Here is a 22,155-nt window from a genome sequence, read left to right as displayed (position 1 = left end):
GTTCAAATATGTTGCACTGGAAACTTTTCCAATCTGTTTAGGTTTCTCACCAGCACGGGAAGGCGCCTGCTCCATCGCTAGGAACAGAGTGCCCTCTGCTGAGAGCAGCCTGCAGAGCCCGGCACCGGGAGCCGCACGCCCGGCCGGGAGCAGCAAAGGCTCGCTGGGACCGCGGAGACACCAGCGCTGCCTCCTCCGTGCCACTGAACTCACAGGCTGCTCTGTTCCAGGTGCGCCCGGACACCTGGGGCAAGCTGTTCTTCCCAGGCCGTACATGATGATAATAGGCTGTGTAACAGGCAAGAGCGCTGCTAAGGACCTATTATTTCTAATACTGCTCAGCTGAAAGTGTATCAGCTTCCTGGAAAGCCTGGCTTTGCGTCTATTTCAGTTGCCTTTCACTATGACATCAGTTATAACCCTGCAAATATTATCTTCCAAAATTATACCCCTGCAGGTAGCATATACTTCAGACTTGATCACAGGTAGTTTTAAAGTCAGAATTTAGTCAATAGATCATTTAACATATGAAGTACGTTTTCCTCTGCCAAAACCGCGGAGATGAAGCTGACCCTCAAGACCTGCCATCTTCTTAGGAATGTACCTAGCTGACACCATCGCTACTTAGAATATCTTTTCTCTTGTAATTAACACTTGCAAGTGTTATAAATTTATTGCAGATGGACAAATGTTTAAGTGTAGAAAAATTGTATAGTAGAAAGCAGCCTAGATTAGCTCACATCAGATTTAATAAGTCAAGCGAAGCTGCTCTTTACACACACACACCTAATTCCTCATGTGATACTGGTGCAGGTTAGAGATTCTATGACTGAGTCTTTACAGCACATTGGAAAACGGAGATAAGCACTCACAAGCATTAGCCCCCCGGGAGGTTTCAAAAAGCAGCATTACAGTAAACAACACAAGTGCCTTGTGGTACCTACCTTGGAAAGCAGAGATCAGGAAGGTCTTACTCCAGCTGCTGAAATGACTTAAATGTTGTTAATTCCATTCTCCCCCATAATCCATAGGTCTGGCTATGTTACATTGAAATCATCCTTTTTGAAAGGAAGATGAGCACTCAGAAAATACCAGTATTTGGAGTGTAAAAATAGCCTTAGCCTACTACTAGAAACTACACAGGGTTTTGAAAAATACTAGTGTCAAGTGCTTTAGGTATTACCTTAGTAGCAGTTTTTACCACACAGACTGTTAATTCCCACTCATGCCACAGTAGCCCAGCAGAGGCGGTCTAAGATTTTTGAATAACAAACTACATCAATGCTTTTAACACTCAGTTCAGATGTATTTGTCTCTTGCTTTTAGCAAGGCTTTTTATTCCACATGTGCTTTGTTTTTGCTGGTCTCTAAAATATGCATAATTTAAATTACATGGAAAATGACAACTCTAAAGCCTTTACTGTTCATAAAATTGCGAAATATGGACATTTGCACTTACTATTTCATTGAACACATAACAGCACTGTCATCCATCTGTACAGCTGGCATGGGCTCTCGTGAGGAAAAGGGTTGGAAATACGATGGTTTTATCCTTTGTTTTACACAAACTTAAGACCATGTGTCTTCACTGTTAAACATAACCATGAAATATTCTGCAATTTCTTGATTTATGGTCAATTGTAACAGAAAATTTCAACTTACACTTAACAGTACAGGGAGAAGTGGCAGAGAAAAAAGATTCTGCAAGATATAGCTGCCAAAGGGCCAAACTGAAAAAAAATCAAATCTCTGGTCCGGCAAACAAAATACTTCTGTTAAATCACATGATAACCACCAAATTTCACTTCTTGAACATCAATAGAAAACGTTCACATTTAAGAGAGAAACCCAATACTTCTTTATTTATCTTTGTCCTGAAATGGAGGTAGACATACCTCTTCAACAGATTCCACTTATGTATAATTATTTCCCCAAACCAAATTCAACTACACAAATCTGATGATCATGGGGTTATTCTTTCATCGCAACAAAAGCCTTTACTACTCAAGAGAAAATGTTTGGCTAAACTACAAACTTAAAATCCATTGAAACAGTGCAGAACAACATTTGGCTCATAAATCAGCATTCTGAATAACGTATAGCAAAATTGGAAGTATCCTGCAGAGGCCCCTTGCAGAAACTGCATTTTGGTTCAACATCTCAAAGTTATCAGTAACAGAGCTGCACCTGATTGATTAATGAAAGCAAAATGTTAAATTTCCTGTAACTAGAGTAATGAGAACCCTGACACAGTCTAATCAGTTCTTTGGCCCTGCATCATATGCACACAGGGTGCTTGTTTACTCTGAAATAACAAGCCCTCCAGGGCAGAGAGCAATCACACACTGTCACCCTTCACAAGTATGTTATATCCTATCAAGGGTAAAGCCTCTATTAGGATAAAGGTACAAAGTTCAGCCACAGCACCCTGTCTTTCATTTCTTGGAGTTATGGAACCCATTGCATTCCATGTAGATCCTTGCCCTGGGCTTTGGAAACAGCTCCATCACTATAGTAAGTAGAAAAAAAATTCTTGAGGCTTTCAGAAAGAAAAACTACTTATGTGTAGACCTAAACATTATAGAAGAAAACCTCTGTCTTCCTCTCAGTTTGTGTTCAAATGACTCTAGAATTACCAAAACAATATATTCAAATGGTCACTATGTCAACTATTTGAATAAATATTTGTCCTTTCTTGTCTTCCAAATTCCTTTTGCTGCTTAATCAAAACAACTTGTGGCTCATTTGTATATTTATGATCCTATACAGTAAGAGCAAAGCAAGCTCACCTTCAAATAGCACAAATTTACTTTTTATCCTAGTTCACAGCCTTAACTAAAATGTTAGAATAAATATTTTGAGATAAACTTATAATACTCTAAACATGATCATTTTATGGGTTTGCAAAATATATTTTAAAAAGGATTAGGTGACTATATTGGGCATAATTAGAAAATATGAATTTGTATTGATAAAGTTTGCAGATAAAGCAAAACAAAAAATTCATTGCAAAGGTAAAATAGTTTCAGTTTATCTACACATAGCTATATGTTAACAGATATTCTTTCTAACTCGCAAAAATAACATATCCCCACTGAGACTATGGATATGGCATATTGAATTCCTGAACTTCCATTTTCTTCTCATGCAACAGTGACTGTCACCTGTTTTCCTCGTTCTGTGATTGTGAAAAACAAAATGTTGTTGAGTGCCATGTGGAAGAGGCAATATTTGGTGAATAAACAGGGGCTCTGAGAAAATCAATTATATTGCAAGTCATGAGCAACAGACAAAGGTCAGCAGGACCTGCCCTTGCTGTAATGGCTCACCGGGGAAGAGGAAGAGCAAAGTAGGTGGCCTGTGTGTCACAGGATGACTTGTACGTGTCACTACACGAGCATCCACCACTATGCACACCAGTATGGAAAGGGAAAAGATCATAAGCAAGGAGCTAACAGGGAGGAGGAATAAAAAAATATAAAAGGTTGGAAGAAATACATGATACAACGTTGGGAGGAATACTAGTGACACACAGCGTGATGTTATAAAAAGAGAAGATAAATGCCTCACATCTCACTGTGCACCTTCATGCAGTGACCAGGTGCTGGGCACAGCAGTACCAATCCAGACTATGCACAGCAGCAGCTTCTGTGTTTGTAGCTGAGAGCAGAGTTTGCTCACTGGGAACTGGAAACCAGGACAGCCTAAGCAAGGAATTTGCCCAGTGTCACCTACAAAAGGCTATTTTCAGGTGTGTTTTCTACATTTCATATTCTACCAAACAAAAACTATCATTTACTTTTGCATCTGCTAAGGCCAAAATAAGTAATTTTTTTCCCGTTACCAACTCATAGAAGGCTGTTGTTCCATAGCAGACAGAAGCCACTCTAAGCCAACTGACTTGTGCTGCTTAATTTTACCAGGCAAATGGAGGCACAGGCTGGAGTCCTGCAGGGGAGGATCACTTGTGCTGTGACATGTTCTGGAAAGGCCTTTCCCATTGCTGTGTACCACCACCAATGACACAGAAGCTGCCCTTTAACCTTTCTAGTGAGTGATCTCTGATTTTCTCATGGAAATATACCTACTCTGGTACTGTGGCAACCATTATCAGATCAACAGAACTCAATTTGTCCTCATTAGCTCTGCTCAGGTGTGAGTCACTAACAGCTCTCTGTGAACAGACTGCTTAGAAGGTATTCGTTAATACATTCCAATGCCTCAGAGTAATATCATTTGATACAGTATTAATGCTATATATAGTAACTCTGTCCAGTATATCTCAATTTGTTTCTAGTGGGTGTTTAGGAAAAGACCCTCATGACTTAGAGAGCAGAATAATATCCAGAGAAAAACACCAAAATATTGCATAATTTTCTGCTGTTTATGTGGTTTTGCATCTACACGTATTTTTGTCGGCACAATATTGTCAAAATAGGCAAGCTTGATTGCTTATTATGTACAGCCTCAATTGCATTTAATCCTTAAAAAGTAGATGCGAATTCAAGCATTTTGTATTGGATCACAAAAAATTAATTCTAAAAAGAGATATTACTATCAGGAAACTTTGCCTTATCAAAGTATGCAGCAGTCATGGCTCTAACAAACTGTCGTCTAAAGAGTGGTGAGGTCCAGCTGCTTCCCAAGGGACAAACAACCCAGCCAGGCTGCAGGGCAGGAACCACACAGGCTTTAGCCCTAGGTGAGATGCACAGGGGAACTAGAGAGAACAGCCAGGGGTGCAGAGAGCCCTGGCAAAGTCCACTAACCAGGTTGGTATAAACCAAGCCAGAAAAGCAGTCTGTGAGCCACTAGAGCACACAGCTCTGCAAAACCACACGGGAACATATAAAGGGAGGGGGAAGGAGGAGGTTGAGGGCCAGACCAGAGCTTAAATGGAGCTCTAGCAGCCCTGGGCACAGCGTGGGCAGAAACCTCAGCTAAGGCTGGTCAAGGTCATGGCGGCTGTTAGTGCCTGGAAGCCCTGACAACATTTTGGGACCAATACGGACACATTGCTTATAGCTGGCTGGAAGTAGTTAGAAGATACCAACTGAAAAGGAAAAGAAAAAGTTTACTTGGTTTGTTCTTTTTTTTCCTGCTTTTTATTGCATTACTTACTTTATTGGTGTATTCTTTTTTTTGACCTAATTTCACCAACTCAAGATCAAGGGCTCATTAAGATATTTGAAAAAAATCCACAATGTTTTTTATTCCAACTTTGTGGCATCTGCTAATACCTTCTAAATCTCCCATATCTATATTTTACTGTGAAAGGACTATTTGTAGAATAATTCTTACTGTGATTTAGTCTGGGATATGTACCTTATACATGTTCCTTTTCCCACATCCCCCCAGCCCCCAATCTCTTAATCTCAGAATATTGCTAATATCTTTGAATTTGCAACAGTTGGAAAGGGTGACACAGGCTTATCTCTGCTGGAATTCCTCAGCTATATTTGTGGTCTAAGCAATACAGACTATCAAAGAAGTCAGAAAAAATGTCATGAAGAAAAGAACGAGCAACAGACTTCCATTATGCTTTTCTTAAGTTGCCCCCTTCTGTTCTCACACAGGGAGAGTAGGTAAAGAATACACAAGATAAAACTAGCTCAGACTATTTTTGAACTATTTCTTTCAGCTGTTTTTGTTTGCATTATTACAAAGCCTTGGCAGACAAGAAAAAATATTCTTAGAATAGCAGATTTCTTGCTTTGTCCTGCATCTGTTCCAAAACCATACAATATATTTGAACAGCTGGCCAGTAACATGCAATGATCAAGCACGGCAATGACACACGATCACAGAGTTCTTTGTAGAGGATTGAGGTTTCAAAACTGAAATAAACCCTCAGATGTACACATCTTGTTCTTACAGGTACACTTTCAGATTTAAACCATGCTTTTCATTCTTCTTGAATTGAGCTTTCTGTTGGCAACGAAGGACAAATAAGTACTCATTATATCAAAATAAAACGCTGGAACAGCTCTGCAGGCAAGAATTTCCTGGTGGTGTTGCTCGGACAAGAACCAGAGGAATTTAGTCTAGCTCTATGTCACTCCCATGCTGCACATAGCTTTAGAATATTGAAATTATATTTTGGGTTTTTATAAAAATATGTAAAGCTGCTCAGAAAAAAAAATATTTGTTGTGGATTCACACCTTTGTCTGTATCCTTATCAACTCCGTAGTTTTGTATCCAGAGGTATTAATGACTTAATTCTGGACCCCAGCTACACTCTTGGGACAAACTATGTTGTTCTCCAACGTTACCTGCCTGTCCACCTATAAAGAGGAGCTTGAATTTATGTCTCGAATCTTCGCATTTAAAGAGCTCTAAGAGGATACCAAGATTGTTTTCCTGTGTAGAAAATAACAGCTTAAGTTAAGATCTTAATTGACGTTTCTTATAACTGCTACAACAAACACTATAATTTACAGTTATAGTAATGTTCAGAGATACTTATGCTCATACTGAATGACTTTCCTACAGCATCTGCTCTTAAAAATGGAAGTTTTAAAAAAAGGATAAATTAATTAGCTGGTGGAAAAAACCAATTATCACTGTTCACATCACTACTAAAGAAGTGCTGAAGCAACCTTCTCATAAAACACTGATTTTTATTAGATATAATTAGTGTAAGGCTTCACAGACTTCTTCACACATTCGTATTCATACAGCTTCTCTTTCTACCTCCGTTCTTCCTTTTGCTTACACATCAGCTTTTAACCAGAAGACTATATAAGTGGGATGGCTGACAAGAAAGCTAAAAAAGCCCACAAAGAGCAGACAAAACCGGTTCCTTAAATCAGCTGAACAATTTGCAAAAAATCCCAGACACAACAGGCAGAGCACTGACGCAGCAGCATGCTGGAGTGTGAGCATCACTGCAGCTGGAGTGTGAGCATCACTGCAGCTGTCATGTATCTTCCTAAAGCTGGGATTTTGGTTTCGCTCCGAGCTCTTGCACTAGTCTGTGAGAACGCAGGGCAACGGTAGGTTTTTCTTTCCCCGCCCTCTCCGGGCAGCACCATTGGACTGATAAGACGCAGCAAGGCACATGTGAAAGATAAAGCAGAAAAAAATAAAATAAATTGGAAGGAAAAAAAAAAAAAAAAAAAAAAAAAAAAAAAAAAGTGTTATCTCCGGTGCCCGGCCGGGCCGGGCGACAGCGGTGGGGCGCAGCCCGAGCCCTTTAAGCTGCCACCCTCGGCGCGGGCCGGCGGCAGCTGCAGGCTATTTATACCGGGGCGGCGGCGGGCGCTGGGTGTCCTGCGCGGGGCGGTCCCGGCGGCGGCGGGGCCCGCAGTGGAGGCTGCCATGGCCACGGCGCTGCCCCCTACGCCGGCCAGCGGGAGCCGCTCCGCCAGCCGCGCCGCCGAGTCCCCGCTGAGCCCGGCGCGGCTGAGCCGGCTGCAGGAGAAGGAGGAGCTGCAGCAGCTCAATGACCGCCTGGCCGCCTACATCGAGCGGGTGCGGGCGCTGGAGGCCGACAAGTCGGCGCTGCAGCAGCGGCTGAGCGAGCACCAGGAGGGCAGCGACCGGGAGCTGGGATGCCTGCGGCTCCACTACGAGGCGGAGCTGGCCGACGCCCGCCGGGCGCTGGACGACATCGCTATCGAGCGGGCCACGCTGCAGGTGGAGCTGGGCAAGATTGGCGAGGAGCACCGGCAACTGCACGTCAGGTCGGTGCTCCGGCCCCGAGCAGGCCTCCCTGTCCGGGGACATCCCGAGGAGCCGCCTCCTCGGGGCTCCTGCAGGGTGCGGGAAGGGGATGCTGATAGGAGCCCGTGGGTTGTGGGAGGAGTGCGTGGTGATATTTCACGTCCAGGTCGTGCAGGCGTGACAACCCCGAAAGTGTTGCCCTCTGGGGTTAGGAGACGTCTGGATGCCTGTTCCAAAGGTGTGCTGGGGTGACGCTGCTGAGTACCTCCGATGCTATGGGGTCACATAAGCACCTGCCTGAGATGGGCATGGGACTTCTGCAGAACGTGGGGTGCCGGGTGCCCTTATGGGCTGTGAATGCATGGCTGCATGGGTTTGGCACCACACCTGTGTTTACAAACACTCAAGATGCCGGCAAGTATCTAGAAAGTAATGGAGTAGTGCTTCTTTTTTGGGCTGTTTAGCTCAAACTTTGCCCGGAGGAGAATACAGAGAGAAGATAGTTCTGGGAGCAGTATGGCTTACCTGGTCCAGGTTGGTACTGCTCAGAAGTTTCCCTAGTTGCTTTTAACTCTGAGATAAGCTGCCTGCTGTTCTAGCTTGATATTCTTGTAGGCTGTGTACCCCGAGGCTGGAATCACCATCCTGTGTAGGCTCACAAGCCTGAAACAACGGCAATGTAAGGGTTGTCTCATCCTCCAGAAGGAGGAAGAGGTGTGTGAATAAGTATCCAGTCCCAACAAGCTTCCTCTATAGAAATATACAGCCCGCTAGCACTGCTAGTTACTGCAATGCCCCATTGTACCCCCATGTCTGTTATAGACTTGTAATAATTTGGATGTCCACAGGCCCTTTACATCTTGTTATAAACCTGTATCAGAACAAATTTAGGTATCAGTTTCTTCTTTTAATGCCTAGAGGAAATATTGCCCCTTGTTTACAGCTGCATAGTTGTTGGGCTTATCTCTGTCATGCTGGGTTTTGGCTCACAGATCTGTTATATAAATCTAACCAGCCACTTGAGTGGACAGTAAGGAGAGGGGTAATGCCTGTTCTAAGACTTTTCTGCTGTTCTCTGTGTTTGTGTAACTCTGGCTTTGTTTGTAAAGCTTTAGACTGGCAGATATGCAATCCTCAAGACTGTTGGGTAGAGTTTTTGCCTTTACAGTAACTAGGTCTTAGAAGTGATTAAATTTACAGCCCATGGGAAATGATCCGTAGTACATATTGGTTTCTGAAATGACTAGACTGAAGTCCTAATATTCATGTGTGTTGTATCTGGGCTGCCTAACTGCAAATGTCTCAGATGACTTGGAACAAACTTCGAGGGTATCGTGTCCTTACATATATACACCCTTTAAATAACCTAGGGGCTGTTTAACTCTTATAGAAGGAAATGTCACCAGTTAATTTCCCGACAGCGTTAACTATTGGCTCTTATTATTCACTGATTAAGAGACTCAAGGTTTTTAGTGACAATAAACTGGTTGCATTTGTTTTATTCTTCCTACTTAAACAATGGTGACTGGAAGCAGACCAAAGATGTTTGGGGAGGAGGAGTTACAGATAAGCGTATTGGTTGAATTCAGAGCCTCAGGAAGGTCAAAGCAACTGCAATAACATAGCAGAGAAAGACAAGACCACACTTTCTGCACCAGGAGTGTGGATGTGCATTTTGCTCCTGTATGTGCCATACACAGCATAGCAGCTGAGGCTGTAAGAATGAATTCTGTATGTGCTGCTGACATCCTCTGGTCTTGACAAAATGGAATCTGTTTTGAACATACCTGAAATAATTTGGTAATATTATTTAAATTCTCCAGATCAAGCCTATGCGGCATCCTGGTTTACAAGGAATGTGATTGGCAGTGCCTCAAAGTTTTTGCATGTAATTGATAGTCTGTAGGCCACACTTAGCTCTGGAATGGTTGGTATATGGAGTGTTGCAGAGTCCTGTAACTGTCACTGCTTACTGCATAGGGGTGTAAAGTGGTGTTCTGAACCTCAAACTTGGATAAAAATGGTAGTAGATGCTCTTGTCAACGTCAGACTTGTTAAATTGCTGTTCTTAAAGATTAAATGTCTCACTCCAGGCTTCTTTGAAAATATTTTTCAGGGAAAAATCCAGGAAACCTGAGCCTAGCTGTCAGATGCTTACATTGGAAAGTAAACTGTTAAAGCAGATAATAATGGAATTTCTGTTTTGCACACACTTTGATTGCAGAATGAAATTTATATTATTGTAGGATGAAACAGTCAATAATATGTAATGTTACTGACATACGTAATATCATATCTAATACAGTGAGTGGTAGTGGTAGCAGAGACCCCAAAAGGAAGGTGAATAATATCTAGAAAAGAAAGAAACCTTAAATACTAAAACTACAGCACATTATCTTATTTTTCACTGTTAGTAGAGCTATGTTTCTCCTAGAGTCTGAGTAAAGAGTAAATAATTTCTGGCACAATACAGTCAACAAATGCCTCTGAAGAGCAGGGCTAGAAAAGGCCTTGAGCGAGCACCTGATTTACCCACATGCTGCAGGCCTGTGCTGGAACCAGCTATATCTGCATCTCTTCCAGCAGATTTTGTGTAACCCTTATTTTAAATTCCAGATGATGGAGATTCCAGAATATCCCCCCCTCCAGGCAGTGTGCTTCAGCGGTGAACTGTCAACTTCCTAACATCTAACCCACATATTCCTCCCTGCAATTTAAGCCCAGGCTTCCTGTCTTTTCCACAATAGATATGGAAAACAGATTCCCTAACTCTATGCAGCAGTCTGCCATGTATTTAAAAATTGTTCTGTCTTTTGTCACTTTTCCCTTCTCTAGACTAAACAACCCTTAGTATTTTCCAATCTTTCCTTGCAGTTCAACCTTTCTAAACCTGATCAATCCTGCAGAATTACTTTGGACTCCTGCCAACTGATCTCAGCTGTCCACTGGAAAACTCGTTGTATGAATTGATACAACTTTGCCACTTAGCAGAACTGGTGTTACCAAAATAAATTGAGGACTTCCTTTACTCTTCCTAATCTCAAATACGAGTTTTGAGCAGGGACTCTGACTCTGGTTAGTGGCACCTGCAAGGATTTTAGAAGTTGGAGCAGTCTGGGAAATTATCACAGTGTTGTTCGCTGACAGGAACTCGCTGTGGGCCCTTCTCGCACTTTTGCACTGTGGTGTCAGTGGCAACTGAAGAGTGTTTGCCATCCAGGTGGTACCTGCGGTCCCAGTACCTGGGTGTTGGTCTGAAAATGGTCTCTTCTCTGAAAGCCAAGCTCCCCTCACCCTGTACCTCACTGGTGTGAGGGAGGGGAGGGAGTCGCTCGCGGCGGTGGCTGAGGGGCTGCAGGAGGCCAAGCCCCAGCGGGGCGGGCTGGCCGGTGGCCGCCGGGGGACAAAGCTCCCTGTGTGCCTCGGGCAGGAGGAGCGGCACCGGCTCCCGGCTGCCCGCCCGGCCCGGCCCGCGGGGCCCGCAGCCCGGGTGTCCTGAGGCGCCGCCTTTGCTGCGGGGGTGTCCGTGAGGGATTGTCCGGCCCCGGTGGCTGAGCGTGCCCAGCCCTCCCCGGCCTGTGCCGTCCCCTCCCTCTCCCGCTGGGAATGCCGTGGAAAATAGCTGGCTTCCGCATAGGCGTCGCACTGAACGAGCTGGAAAATGGGTCAGGAATCTCTGTGGTATAACAAATGATGCTTGTCGGAGGGCCCTGTCTCGTTTGTTTTGTGCTCTCACCGCGAGCTTGACAGACCTCTCCTGCGTTTAACCACAGACCCCTCTGAAGGGAAACACTTTGAGAATAAACTCTCCCTCACTAGTGTAAATAATAGTGTAAAACTCTCCCTTGCAGGAATTCCAAAAAAGAAAGTGATTTAAACCTGGCCCAGGCTCGTGTGAGAGACCTCGATGCCCAGCTAAATGCAAAGGAAGCTGATTTAGCAACAGCCCTGAATGAGAACCGGACCTTGGAGAATGAGCTCCGTGAATTAAAGGATCAAGTACTCAGTGTAAGGCTTGCTATCAGAATCTAAACTTTGCTTTTGCTCCTGCAGTTTTTGCTTGATTTTCCTCAGTTATTGATATTTAAAAGCAGATAAAGCCTGTTAACTATGGTAGTGACAGACAAAAAGATTTCCACAACCTTGCTGACAACAAGTGCTACTGATGGTGGCTTCCTTAAAACTTCCACGTACTGTAGGTACCTTTAATTCTATGATCATAGGATGTAATGTATCTTGTTCTAAAGCCAAAGCAAGATGAAATAGACTGCTATAGTCCCTGTAGCATTCTCTAACACATCAGGGAAGTGTATGATACTGAAAGCATATATTAGTTTGTCAGCATAGGCTGTATTTGGAGGATTAAGTTTCAGAAAATTATATTAGAAGTTAGGAAGAAGTTTGGAATAATTACAGTTGTAAAGAAGATGAATAAATATGGATAGTACAATTGATTCATCAGAAGTCTACTTTGAGGAGTCAAATTTAGCTGGTGGGATTAAGGGCTGTTCTATATTTGCCTTGTGGGAAATCTGGCCTACATAACAATTAAATAGGATTCTATCTGTTGTTGATATTTGGATCCCACTGACATAAGAATTTACACGGGGTAACTCACTTCACTCAACCAGTGTGTTTTGATTGCTGTGGTAATTAAGTTGAATGACCTGTAACAAACTGGCTGCCTAATTTGAAGAAATACGTTAATTTTGATAACCTTGTTGTCTGTCTTTTCCAGCTGAATCTGTCACTGGAGGATACTAAAAAGCATCTTCACAGTGAAATGTTGAGGAGGGTGGACCTAGAAAACCATATGAAAACTTTGCAGGAAGAAATGACGTTCCAGAAGCGCCTTCATGAAGATGTATGTTTTAGCTTATTAACAAGGCATCTTTTTAGGTGTCCATAATCCCTGGATGTACTTAAAGCCCATCTTAACGTTGCTTTTATCTCTAAAAAGGTAACTAGCAACCTATGGCAGCCCATCAGCTCATAACATCCACCTAACTTTGGAGGCTCAAGAAAATGCACAACCTCATGTTAACTGGGATAGTACCAATAGCTGTCTGGGATATGAGATATTTCTTAGGCTGCTCTTCTAAAGATAACTGAAATCCCAATATATTACTTTGTGTAAATGACAGTGTATATATTAGTCACTGTTAAATGATTCTAAATGTTTACTTGAAGCCTAAAGTAAGTGAAGAAGTTAAATCTTCTTTAAGCAATTTGTATACCCAACTTCCTTAACACTTCTCAGGTGTCTGGTAACCTTTGTGAGAGTAGTTAGTGCATACAACTAAATAGTTTACATATGAGTGTAAACCAGTTTCCTTCTCACTGGTAGGAATCTCAAAGTGTATGATTTGATAGAGAATTCTAATTTTTCTAACCAACTGCTATTACTTTTTGAATAAAATAAGAACAGTGAAGTAACAGTGCTTAAAGAAACTGAACGGTATATACATATGTTCTAAGTTAAAAAAACAGAATCTATCTAGTTTAAAGAATTAGTCTTACAAATTAAATATTTACTACATTTATTAGTTTAAGCAATGTTGGCAGTGAGGTGGAAAAACAACAGTGAGGCAGCAAGGTGGATGTGCCACACTAATGGATGAATAAGATATGCATAAAGATGAATTATTGTGTACTCAGTGATAAGTCTGCTACACTAAATCCAGTTTCAAGCTGTATTGGCTTGTTTATTCTCTGAGAAATTTCTTCTCCTAGGAGCTCAAGGAGACAAAAAGAGTCCATGAGAGCAGGATAGCAGAAGTAGAATCTGGCCGTCAAAGGGAATTTGAGAGTAAGCTCTCAGATGCTCTGCAAGGGCTCAGAAAACAGCATGAAGAACAAATTCGAGGTTACAAAGAGGAGATGGAGAGAACCTTCAGTGCAAAGGTGAGTTTGTGAAAGATGACAGTAAAACAAATCTCAAGTTTTCTGCACCTTGACATAACTAAGGGTACACTGGCACAGACAGCTGAGGGATGGTGCCCCTGCATTCACTGTGGAGCCTCTTGACATAAGTTGTTATGGAATCTCAAAGCAGTGTCAAATTTGACAGTAGGACTTTTTTGAACATTTGAGCTCAAACAAAACTGGTTCAAGAATAAATATAGGGAGTCATTAGGAGAAGTTGATCTTATTTCAGACTTCTGACAGATTCAGGACCAAGGTGTGTTATGCTTGTATTAAACAATTTCAGTCTTGAATGAAACTTGCATGTCAACTCAAGGAATTCCTTTGAATGCCTGTGTTTCTGTTTCCACTGAAAATTTTGTAAGTGCTTCTTGAAGGAGCACTTTATCCTTTCTTGGGACATCTCAAGATTGAGCTATTTGTAGAACAATTCACTGCTGCTTATAAAGGTGCAGGAGCTCTTTAATAATAGACCTTTTGGGGAAGAGTGATAATAATTTGATTTGTACACCCAATATCCTGCAGCTCTATGCTTTGACAAGCAGCTTCTAAACACATTCTCCATTGGTCAATTTACTTAATATCCATCCAAAGTCCTCATATATTACTAACTGAAATATCCTAATACAGAAATTTTCACTACCTGATTATTGCTAACTTTTTCTGATAGAAATGTCAAACTTGTGTAAACCTCCCTGGAAAGCAATACAGAACTTTCTGATCTGGACTTCAGTAAAAGATAACTATTTCCAGGTGTAACAGGTGAAAATTATTTGGTTTTCCTTCCTTATTTATAATACATGCTAATGTGCAACTCGGGACTAACAGTGACTTATCCACAGGTGGAGAATGCCCAGCTAACTGCAGCAAGAAACAGTGAGTTTGCCAGTGCTGCTCGGGAGGAGCTGATGGAAACACAGAAGAGAGTTGATATTCTGGTGTCTCAAGTTAATCAGTATCAAAGCCAGGTTCTGTCTTTACTTGTATAACCTTATAATCATTTTAATTTACTCTCAATTCAAAATATTGGTCTCTTTAATCTTCACTTATGTTTTTTTTTAATATATTTTTTTCCCCTCTTAATTTTAGAATGTTGCTTTGGAGAGCAGAATAAAGGAGCTACAGAATTTGCTGGATTATGATCGTGATCTCCATCGAAGGCGTATGGCTGAAAAGGAGGAAGAAATGGCAGAAGCTCAGAAGCAGGCACAAGCACAGCTGGAAGAGTATGAGCATCTTTTAGATGTGAAATTGGCTCTAGACTTGGAAATAAACGCATATAGAAAGATGTTAGAAGGAGAGGAACAGAGGTAGGCTATGATAAGATCTTCATTGTGAGAACTTGCTTCATTCAAGACCTCTACACTAACTTTATCCTTCAGAATGTGGGGGGACAAGAAACAAACATTAAGCATGTCATTAATATAATAATTCAGTCACTGAAGCATCATCTTCTGTAAACAATATTTATATCCCACATCTACCACATGCTATAGTAAGATGAAGTAACTTCATAAATCCAGCTGATAAAATTCAAAGGTCCATTAAACATTCCTCAGCTCTCTCTAAGTTTTGTGCTAAGTCTTAGAGACAAAGAACATTCAAGTTCTATGAATGAAGGTGGGAACTTGGATCAACTCCTGTCTATGCAGACATGGTATCTCACATGCATGGTGAGAACATGAACTCTCAATACATGCTAAGAAGGGTCAAAAACTTAAAATGACTTTCACTAAAGACTGTGTCTGTTAAAAGTTTAAAGGAATACTTAGTGCAGTTGTGAATCTTCTTATCAACATAAGCTTGTCCTGAACTCTGGGGCTGGGGCTGTCTTCCAAACTTAACAAACCACTTAGCTATTCTTGCCAATAAAAGTAAAATTTTGTATTCAAGACCCCATGGAAGGCTTGGATATAGGAAGCTGTTAGGCTTGGATGTAGTGGGAGGGTAGGCATGAGAAGAAACAAAGCACATCAGATACTCAGGTGAATGTTATCTGACTATCTTCTAGGCTAAAGCTGTCACCCAGTCCATCTTCACACAGCACAGCAACTCCAGCAGTAAGTCAGGGCCGAAGATTCCTGCATGGGAAGAAAAGAAAAATCAAAGAAACCAAAAAGAAGGAGCATAGTGCTGCATTTAAGACTATTCAGCATGTTTCAGCTTCTGGAAATGTATCTATTGAAGAGATCGATGCAGATGGGAAATTTGTCAGGCTTAAAAACCACTCAGATAAGGTATTTCCATTTTCAAGTCTGCATTGCAATGTGACTGCTCGGGAGTGGCTTTAGCTTAGTGACAGACTAGAGACTGACCCTGTGGTACTGCAGCTGCTCTGTTCCCAGGGCTGTCTGGGAGGTGCCTTTGGGTGGAGGTGCAGGGGGTTTTATTATGCAGAAATTGACCACCTTCAGCTGTTTGTCATCTGATTCAGGCTAGCACTACCAGAAGCACTACTTACCCTGATGAACTAAATAAGGTGCTCTAGAGTAAACTGGATAAAGATGGCTTTATATTAGTAAAAAATACTTAAAGCAGCTAAAACGTTGAATAGAGTTCATGATATCTAATCTATGTTGAGGGTTTATCTGGCCAATTAGCTAATTCTTCCACTAGTTTAATTTGCAAATCCAGAACTATTACAATTCATCATCAGGACTTCAAAATATAAGGCTTGTAGTTTAGCCATTTCAGCCTGAAATGCAGAATGACCCATGAAGTTTTTTTTAAGGTGTGTGTGTGTGTATGTATATATATATATAGCTGGTAGGTGGCCATGGCAAACTTACTCTTTACCAGGAAAATTCTGATAAATTATCATGACCCTCCTCTTAATGGAAGGTAAGAATAGTTGTTGCTTAACTTGACTAAGATTAACCCTAAAGTATAGGGAGGAAACATAAGGGAGGCTTTAATGGAAATGTGGCTGCTTCCTCAAAATTGTCAGATACTTGTATGCTACATGAGTGGCATTAAAACTGGCCCATGAGTCTGGAAAGCATCTTATGTTTGAGTTATATGGTGTTGGTCTGTGGTGCTGAGAGAAATTTCTTGTCCCACAGGATCAACCTCTACATGGCTGGGCGTTGAGAAGACGCATTGGAAGTGTGGCAGATGTTACTTACAAGTTTCCTTCACGATTCACTCTTCAGGCAGGCCAAGAAGTTACAGTAGGTATTTGGTTTGTAAAACTTCCTCAGAACTCTGTTCTTATGTTAGATGTCAGTAGAGATTCCTATAATATGGAAAACTAAATAGATATTTCAAGTGTCTAAAGAACTAAAGCCCTTATTTTATGTTGAATAGATATGGGGAAAATCCTTCCAGCAACTTGATCTGGAATGCTAATTACATTTCCTTTAAAGCTTGGATTGAACTTGGATCATCTCAGACTGGAGTGTGCTCTAATTGTAAACAGAATAATTGTGTGCTAGTTTTTTCTTAGGGTTTCCCATACTCCTGTGACTTGATAAAGTTGTTCAGAGACTCACACTCTTGCTAAAATCTTTAGCCTATTCCAGGTCAGTAATGCTGAGCTCTTGATTTATAGTACTAAGCAAAATACTAGCTCTAAAATTATGCTCTTAAGTACATGTAGATGGTGATCAAAGAGCTGAACTCTAGACTTGCTATTCCAAACTGTGGAGGAGTTTGTTCAAGAGATCTGAATGACCCCAGGCAAGAGGCTCTTGCACACACAAGTTGCTGCCCTGAGCGTGCCTGTGACTATGGCTTGGCTCTGACTCAAATGTTCTGTATGGCCAAGCAGGGCTACCTCTACATTGGATACAAGCTGTTAACAGCCTTTTCTGCACTGTTTTAGAGTCTCCTCTAAAACGTTTTTCTAAACTTTACCACTATTCTTGGTAGTCCTGAAAAGAACTAACTTGCCAGGGATTACAGTGGTTGAGTTTCTCCAACTGGATGTCTTTGGTGTATTAAAATACTAAGTAATTATATATGTTAGACTGAATTGTAATTAACTACAGAAGATTCTTCAGAAGCTCACTGTAAATCTGTTGCAGATCTGGGGTGCAGCTGCTGGTGTAAGCCCAGGTCCTAGTGATCTGGTCTGGAAGTCTCAGAAGTCTTGGGGAATTGGGGATAATATTGGTGTTACACTCATCACAGATTATGGTGAGGTAAGTGAAATAATAAAACACTTCTGTCTTAATGCTTAACTTGTTTGTGCTTAATTCCTGAGGGGTCTTGGTGACAATTCTATTCTAGGAACTTGCAGAGAGGAAGATAATGCTTGTACCCAGAGGAGAAGAAAGTGAGCAAGATGATGATTATGAAGAAATAACTGGAAGTGAATTAGAGTTTGCATCTCAGGTAAGCTGCCTGGAGTTTAAATGTATGCTCTCAGTAGAGTCCTTCAATGGCCATTTCTTTTCCTTACTAAATGAAAATACTGCTTCAAGTACTCTTCATATCCTGCAACTCTTAATGTTTTTCTTGATGTCAGACCAAAAGAAGAAGAAAAAAGAAATGTTGTTTGGTTTCATGATAGTGGTTCCTGTGAGCATCCTTAAGCAGGTGAGATGGTGAGAATCATGCTTGTCACCTCATAGAAAACTTGCTTCATCAGTAGTGCTGCAGTCTCTTGTCCCATGTAGGATGTAGCTTGCATGGCTTCACATCAGAAATGCAACTGAAGTTTTGCTTATTCTCTGAGTATGATCAAACAGTAACATTAATTATTTGATATCTTATTACTGACACATTGAAAATACAACCTTACATGTCCATTTTGTGTAAATATCTGACTGTGAACTAAAGTTGTTATCCCAAGAACAGAATGCAAACACTAACTACTTCTGTGGGATGAAGTGACTGGACACTCCAGTGTCCCTGGCTTGCTTTTAAGATGATTGCAGTGTGAACTCAGGGTCACTATACTTATCAACTTTGGCTATAAACTTGCATGGTGATTACACCTATCCTATGCAAGACTATCCAGCCCCTTCAAATGGCTTTTGACTGACCATAATACAAGTCTGAACTGATGCATTTTGGATGCCTCTACTGTACTTTGATATAATATTAACTATATATAATTGCTGAAATGGTCAAAACCAACTAATATGAGGGCTTTAAGTTGGTCTTAACCAAACAATTATGGACTGTATTTGACTCAAGTTGGTTTGTGTCTTGACCTGAAACAGTACTATGGTACAAACTCCAAAGCCTGGGAGCAAGGGGATGCTTAGCTAAAAACTCTCCTGCTGACAAATGTTCAGCTACTACAGCTCTTCCTAAAACTGATCCTACACAGTTACAGGGAGTCACATCTTACTGCACTAGGTTAAAGCTCCCACTACCATTTCCTAGATATTTTCATAATGTATCTGTCTGAACGCTAACTTAAAAGTACCTTAGTCCTGTCTTTCTGAAAAAATAACTACCTAAACAGGCAGTTACTGCCTGTTGTATTTTTTTTTTTATCCTTTCAAACAGAAAATCTGGGTCAATATCTGTTACTACAGTACCATGTGGCTTAAAGGATGTTTATCAGTCTCCTGACTTGCATGCACATTCTTGTAATATTTTCAGTCTCACTGAAGGATGGTGAGACCTCGTTAAATAGGCTATTGAGAGGGTCTATAATGCTGTGTTCTGCCCTTTGGGTTCTTAGTGATACAAGCTTCTTTTCATGCTTAGAGTAGGGCCTCTCCTCATAGGTGGCTTCTTTTTATTTTAAAAGGCAGTTTTTGAGTTCACTTATATGACTTGTTTAATAATCAGTGATGGAAAGAAAAAGTAACTTTTTTCCTTAAACTTCTAATCTGTTTTATCAGCAACTTTACAATACAGTTGTGTGCCCTTTATGGTAAGAATCAATTCTAATACTTCCAATCAAATTTTAATGTCATTCCTGTTTGCTGAATTCCTATCAAACTTTTGACATTAGTATCACCTATATGCTTCTGCTGCCTTGCTAGTACTGAAATGGCTGCTTAGTAAACAGAAGTTAACTTGTTGCATGCAGTAAAATAATGGGAAGAATGTATGCTGTGCTTTAAAGGCAGGCAGCGTTTTTATGTTTTGCTTCTGCTTTTACCATCCTAAGGAGGGCAGCACGGATCTGCATGCCACTTAGGTCCTGATGCTTGGGAAAGTGAGGTAGTGATGGGTAGTTTGACAGCCTTTCATTAAGGCACAGGCTCGTATATTGCATGGACTTAGACTGGTATAGTACAGTTCATATACTGCCTCTTGAAAATCTGCTTTGCTTTATTAATAAGTAACTAAATCTATAAAGTGCTAAAAACCCTACCTGCCTATATGAGGATCAAGTAGGTAACCAGCAAGAAATATTAAGTTTGTATATATGCTAATTTACATGTTTTCTCTTTGCAGCAAAATGAAGATCCCAGCTGTTCTGTCATGTAATGTAGACAATCATCTGAAAACACCTCTCAGTCCCAGGTGGCATAGACTGTGTGTTTATTTTCTGTAATATCTGGAATTTGGAACTCACATATTCCATCTGATGTCTTTGTGAGAAGCATTGTCCATAACATGATAGAACTTCCTACCTTCTGATAACTGGACCCTGGACAAAGAGCAGTAGCATACAAGCTCCATGTGAAGTTATTGTTACTTTTACACAAGGATCTGGTTTCTGTGACCTGCTGGAATAGAGGAGGATACAGAGTTTACAAAGCTTCTAAACATGTGCCCTAGAAGGATGTTAAATACTTGACAATGAACATGAGGCTGCCTCAGCTTTCTCAATATTCTGATATGGTGTTCTCCAAAGGTAATTTCTCTTTCCAGCCTGAATGGGAAACATGGGACTGATCACACCCTTGCACCATGAGCAGGTCTGAAGTAAAACATGTCCTGAAGAGTGAGTGTCTGAAATGTTTCCTGCTCAGATTCTGATGGAGAAATACATAAAAGAGGTCTGGGTCAATTCCTAGAGTGAAACACTTTAGAATTAAAAACAAGTTGTAAAAAATATTCCTTTCTGTTATTAAATGTACTGTTTCTATAGTCTAGCACCTGCAAGTCCCTGTTTCAGTATTGTATATTCCTAGATTCAGTGTATCACAGCAGAGCTGTGCCTGCCTTAACTTGGAAAAATGTATCCTGGAAATGTGAAAAAGCATTGCATTCTGACAGAGCAGGTACTGTGACCAGTGCTGCTGGCACTGTTTAATTGGTCCCAACAGCTTTCTAAGGGGCTAGAGAGGAAAATATGTTAAGTCAAAAATCAAAACTAGAAAGCCCTAACTGTAGTGAAAAACACCTCAAACTTGCTGCTCTTGAGCCCTTGTGCTAAATCTCTCCATGCAGGCTGCAGCTGTGTGTGTCTAATGGGACAGCTGGGGGGAAACTGGTAATGGGCCAGTGTGCAGCTCCCTGTCACTCTGCTCAGTGCTCCATGGCAAGCCTGTCCTGTAACCCTCAGGAGGGGACAGTCAGCCTCGGGGGCACTGCAGTCACCAAACTGCTCCCCTGCTGGCCCTCGGGGGAAGAAAGGGCTTTGAGCCACATGAAGCAAATTTCTACTGGGGAGCAGCTAAGCCTGCAGATTTCTCTCAATGCTGGAATAGTGTTTGGACTGTCTTTTACCTTGCCAAAGTGTTCAGTTCCAAATTCAAGACCTGCTTTGTGTTAGGATGCAGGTGTTAAGGTGAGATTTTCCTTATGCTAGCTTAAACTCTTACATTATTTAAAAATTCTAATTTTGAGACATCAAGAGTAGGTGCTGGTTTAAGACTTGGATTGTAGCAGATCCAAATTCTTGTTCCACCTCAAACAATAGAAATAGCTGCTGGTCTAACTTTGCTGTATTTATCTTCATTTCTTAAAACTTTTTTAACTATTAAAGATATTTTTCATGTATATAAAAGCACTCTTGGATTTAAATATTTACAGATTAAATAATAAAGGTCTGTCTGTTCAATGATTTCTCTTGAGTGGTTTGAAGTAATAAAACTGGTGCTTTTAGGGACTGCAGAGTAAAGAAACCTTCAGCACTGCACTCTGTTTGCCTATTTACATTTATCACTTACTTCAACTGGAGCTGAACTGCTATGAGCTTAAGAAGAATCTTCAGTAGACAGCTTGCCCATGAAAAATTCAGCTCTCTTCTCATAAATTTCTTTTGTAGGGAGAGAATTGGCAAAAGATTCCACATTCCTCCAGGGCTGCTCACTTTGGTCACTAGTATATTACTAAGCAAAGCAGGAGATGGTAAACCAAAAAACAAAGTGCTTCTATCTTCATTCAGATAAGTACTTCTGATGCCAGAATTCTTCCTTAATTTTGAGGCTTTTTCTGGTATATTTTTAGTTATTACATGCCCTTCCATCACCACCTTTTCTTCTCCTTTCTCTCCCTTTCAACTAAATATAAGAAATAGAAATGTATTGACTTTTCATTTGTATGCAGTAGGCACCAGTGCTACTCACCCCTTTCTCTCAGTGGAGTTTTATACAAACCCTATGGAACTAGGAGCAGTTTGCAGTTAGTTCCAAGCAATTTCTCTCCTTTCCTTCTGCTAGAAAAAGATGTTAACATAAATGGTAAACAATCAGTAGAGAAGTAGA

The 22,155-nt window shown here is 41.1% G+C and overlaps 1 protein-coding gene across 4 annotated transcripts; it reads left to right on the top strand.

Annotated features, from left to right (window-relative positions):
• Window positions 1-7,219: 7,219 nt before the first annotated feature.
• On the top strand, window positions 7,220-21,509 carry LOC106860087 (lamin-B3-like). Of its 4 annotated transcripts, XR_001403927.2 has the most exons (13): window positions 7,225-7,686; window positions 11,518-11,674; window positions 12,405-12,530; window positions 13,400-13,570; window positions 14,434-14,559; window positions 14,681-14,901; window positions 15,603-15,828; window positions 16,654-16,761; window positions 17,617-17,733; window positions 17,822-17,926; window positions 18,060-18,130; window positions 19,393-19,424; window positions 19,955-21,509. XR_001403927.2 is itself a non-coding variant. In XM_014887776.2 (12 exons), the coding sequence occupies exons 1-12, from the start codon at window positions 7,322-7,324 to the stop codon at window positions 20,052-20,054; spliced, it is 1,854 nt and encodes a 617-aa protein (XP_014743262.2). In that variant the 5' UTR covers window positions 7,220-7,321; the 3' UTR covers window positions 20,055-20,300. The 4 variants fall into 4 exon arrangements, 3 of the variants coding, with proteins under 3 accessions (XP_014743262.2, XP_014743263.1, XP_014743264.1); XM_014887776.2 differs by lacking the exon at window positions 18,060-18,130 and having other exon boundaries at window positions 7,220-7,686; window positions 19,955-20,300; XM_014887777.2 differs by lacking the exon at window positions 19,393-19,424 and having other exon boundaries at window positions 7,221-7,686.
• The last annotated feature ends 646 nt before the right edge of the window (window positions 21,510-22,155 follow it).

The sequence above is a fragment of the Sturnus vulgaris genome, chromosome 13 (assembly GCF_052056855.1).
Source record: "Sturnus vulgaris isolate bStuVul1 chromosome 13, bStuVul1.hap1, whole genome shotgun sequence".
Classification (NCBI taxonomy): Eukaryota; Metazoa; Chordata; class Aves; order Passeriformes; family Sturnidae; genus Sturnus; species Sturnus vulgaris.
Note: the sequence above shows the minus strand (reverse complement) of the source record. Positions and strands in the feature narration are given on the sequence as shown.

Coding starts and splice junctions, on each gene's coding strand:
- LOC106860087 (XM_014887776.2), top strand. CDS start 7,322: ATGGCCACGGCGCTGCCCCCTACGCCGGCCAGCGGGAGCCGCTCCGCC. Junction 14,902..15,602: donor TTAGAAGGAGAGGAACAGAG/GTAGGCTATGAT, acceptor ACTATCTTCTAG/GCTAAAGCTGTCACCCAGTC. Junction 17,734..17,821: donor TCATCACAGATTATGGTGAG/GTAAGTGAAATA, acceptor ATTCTATTCTAG/GAACTTGCAGAGAGGAAGAT.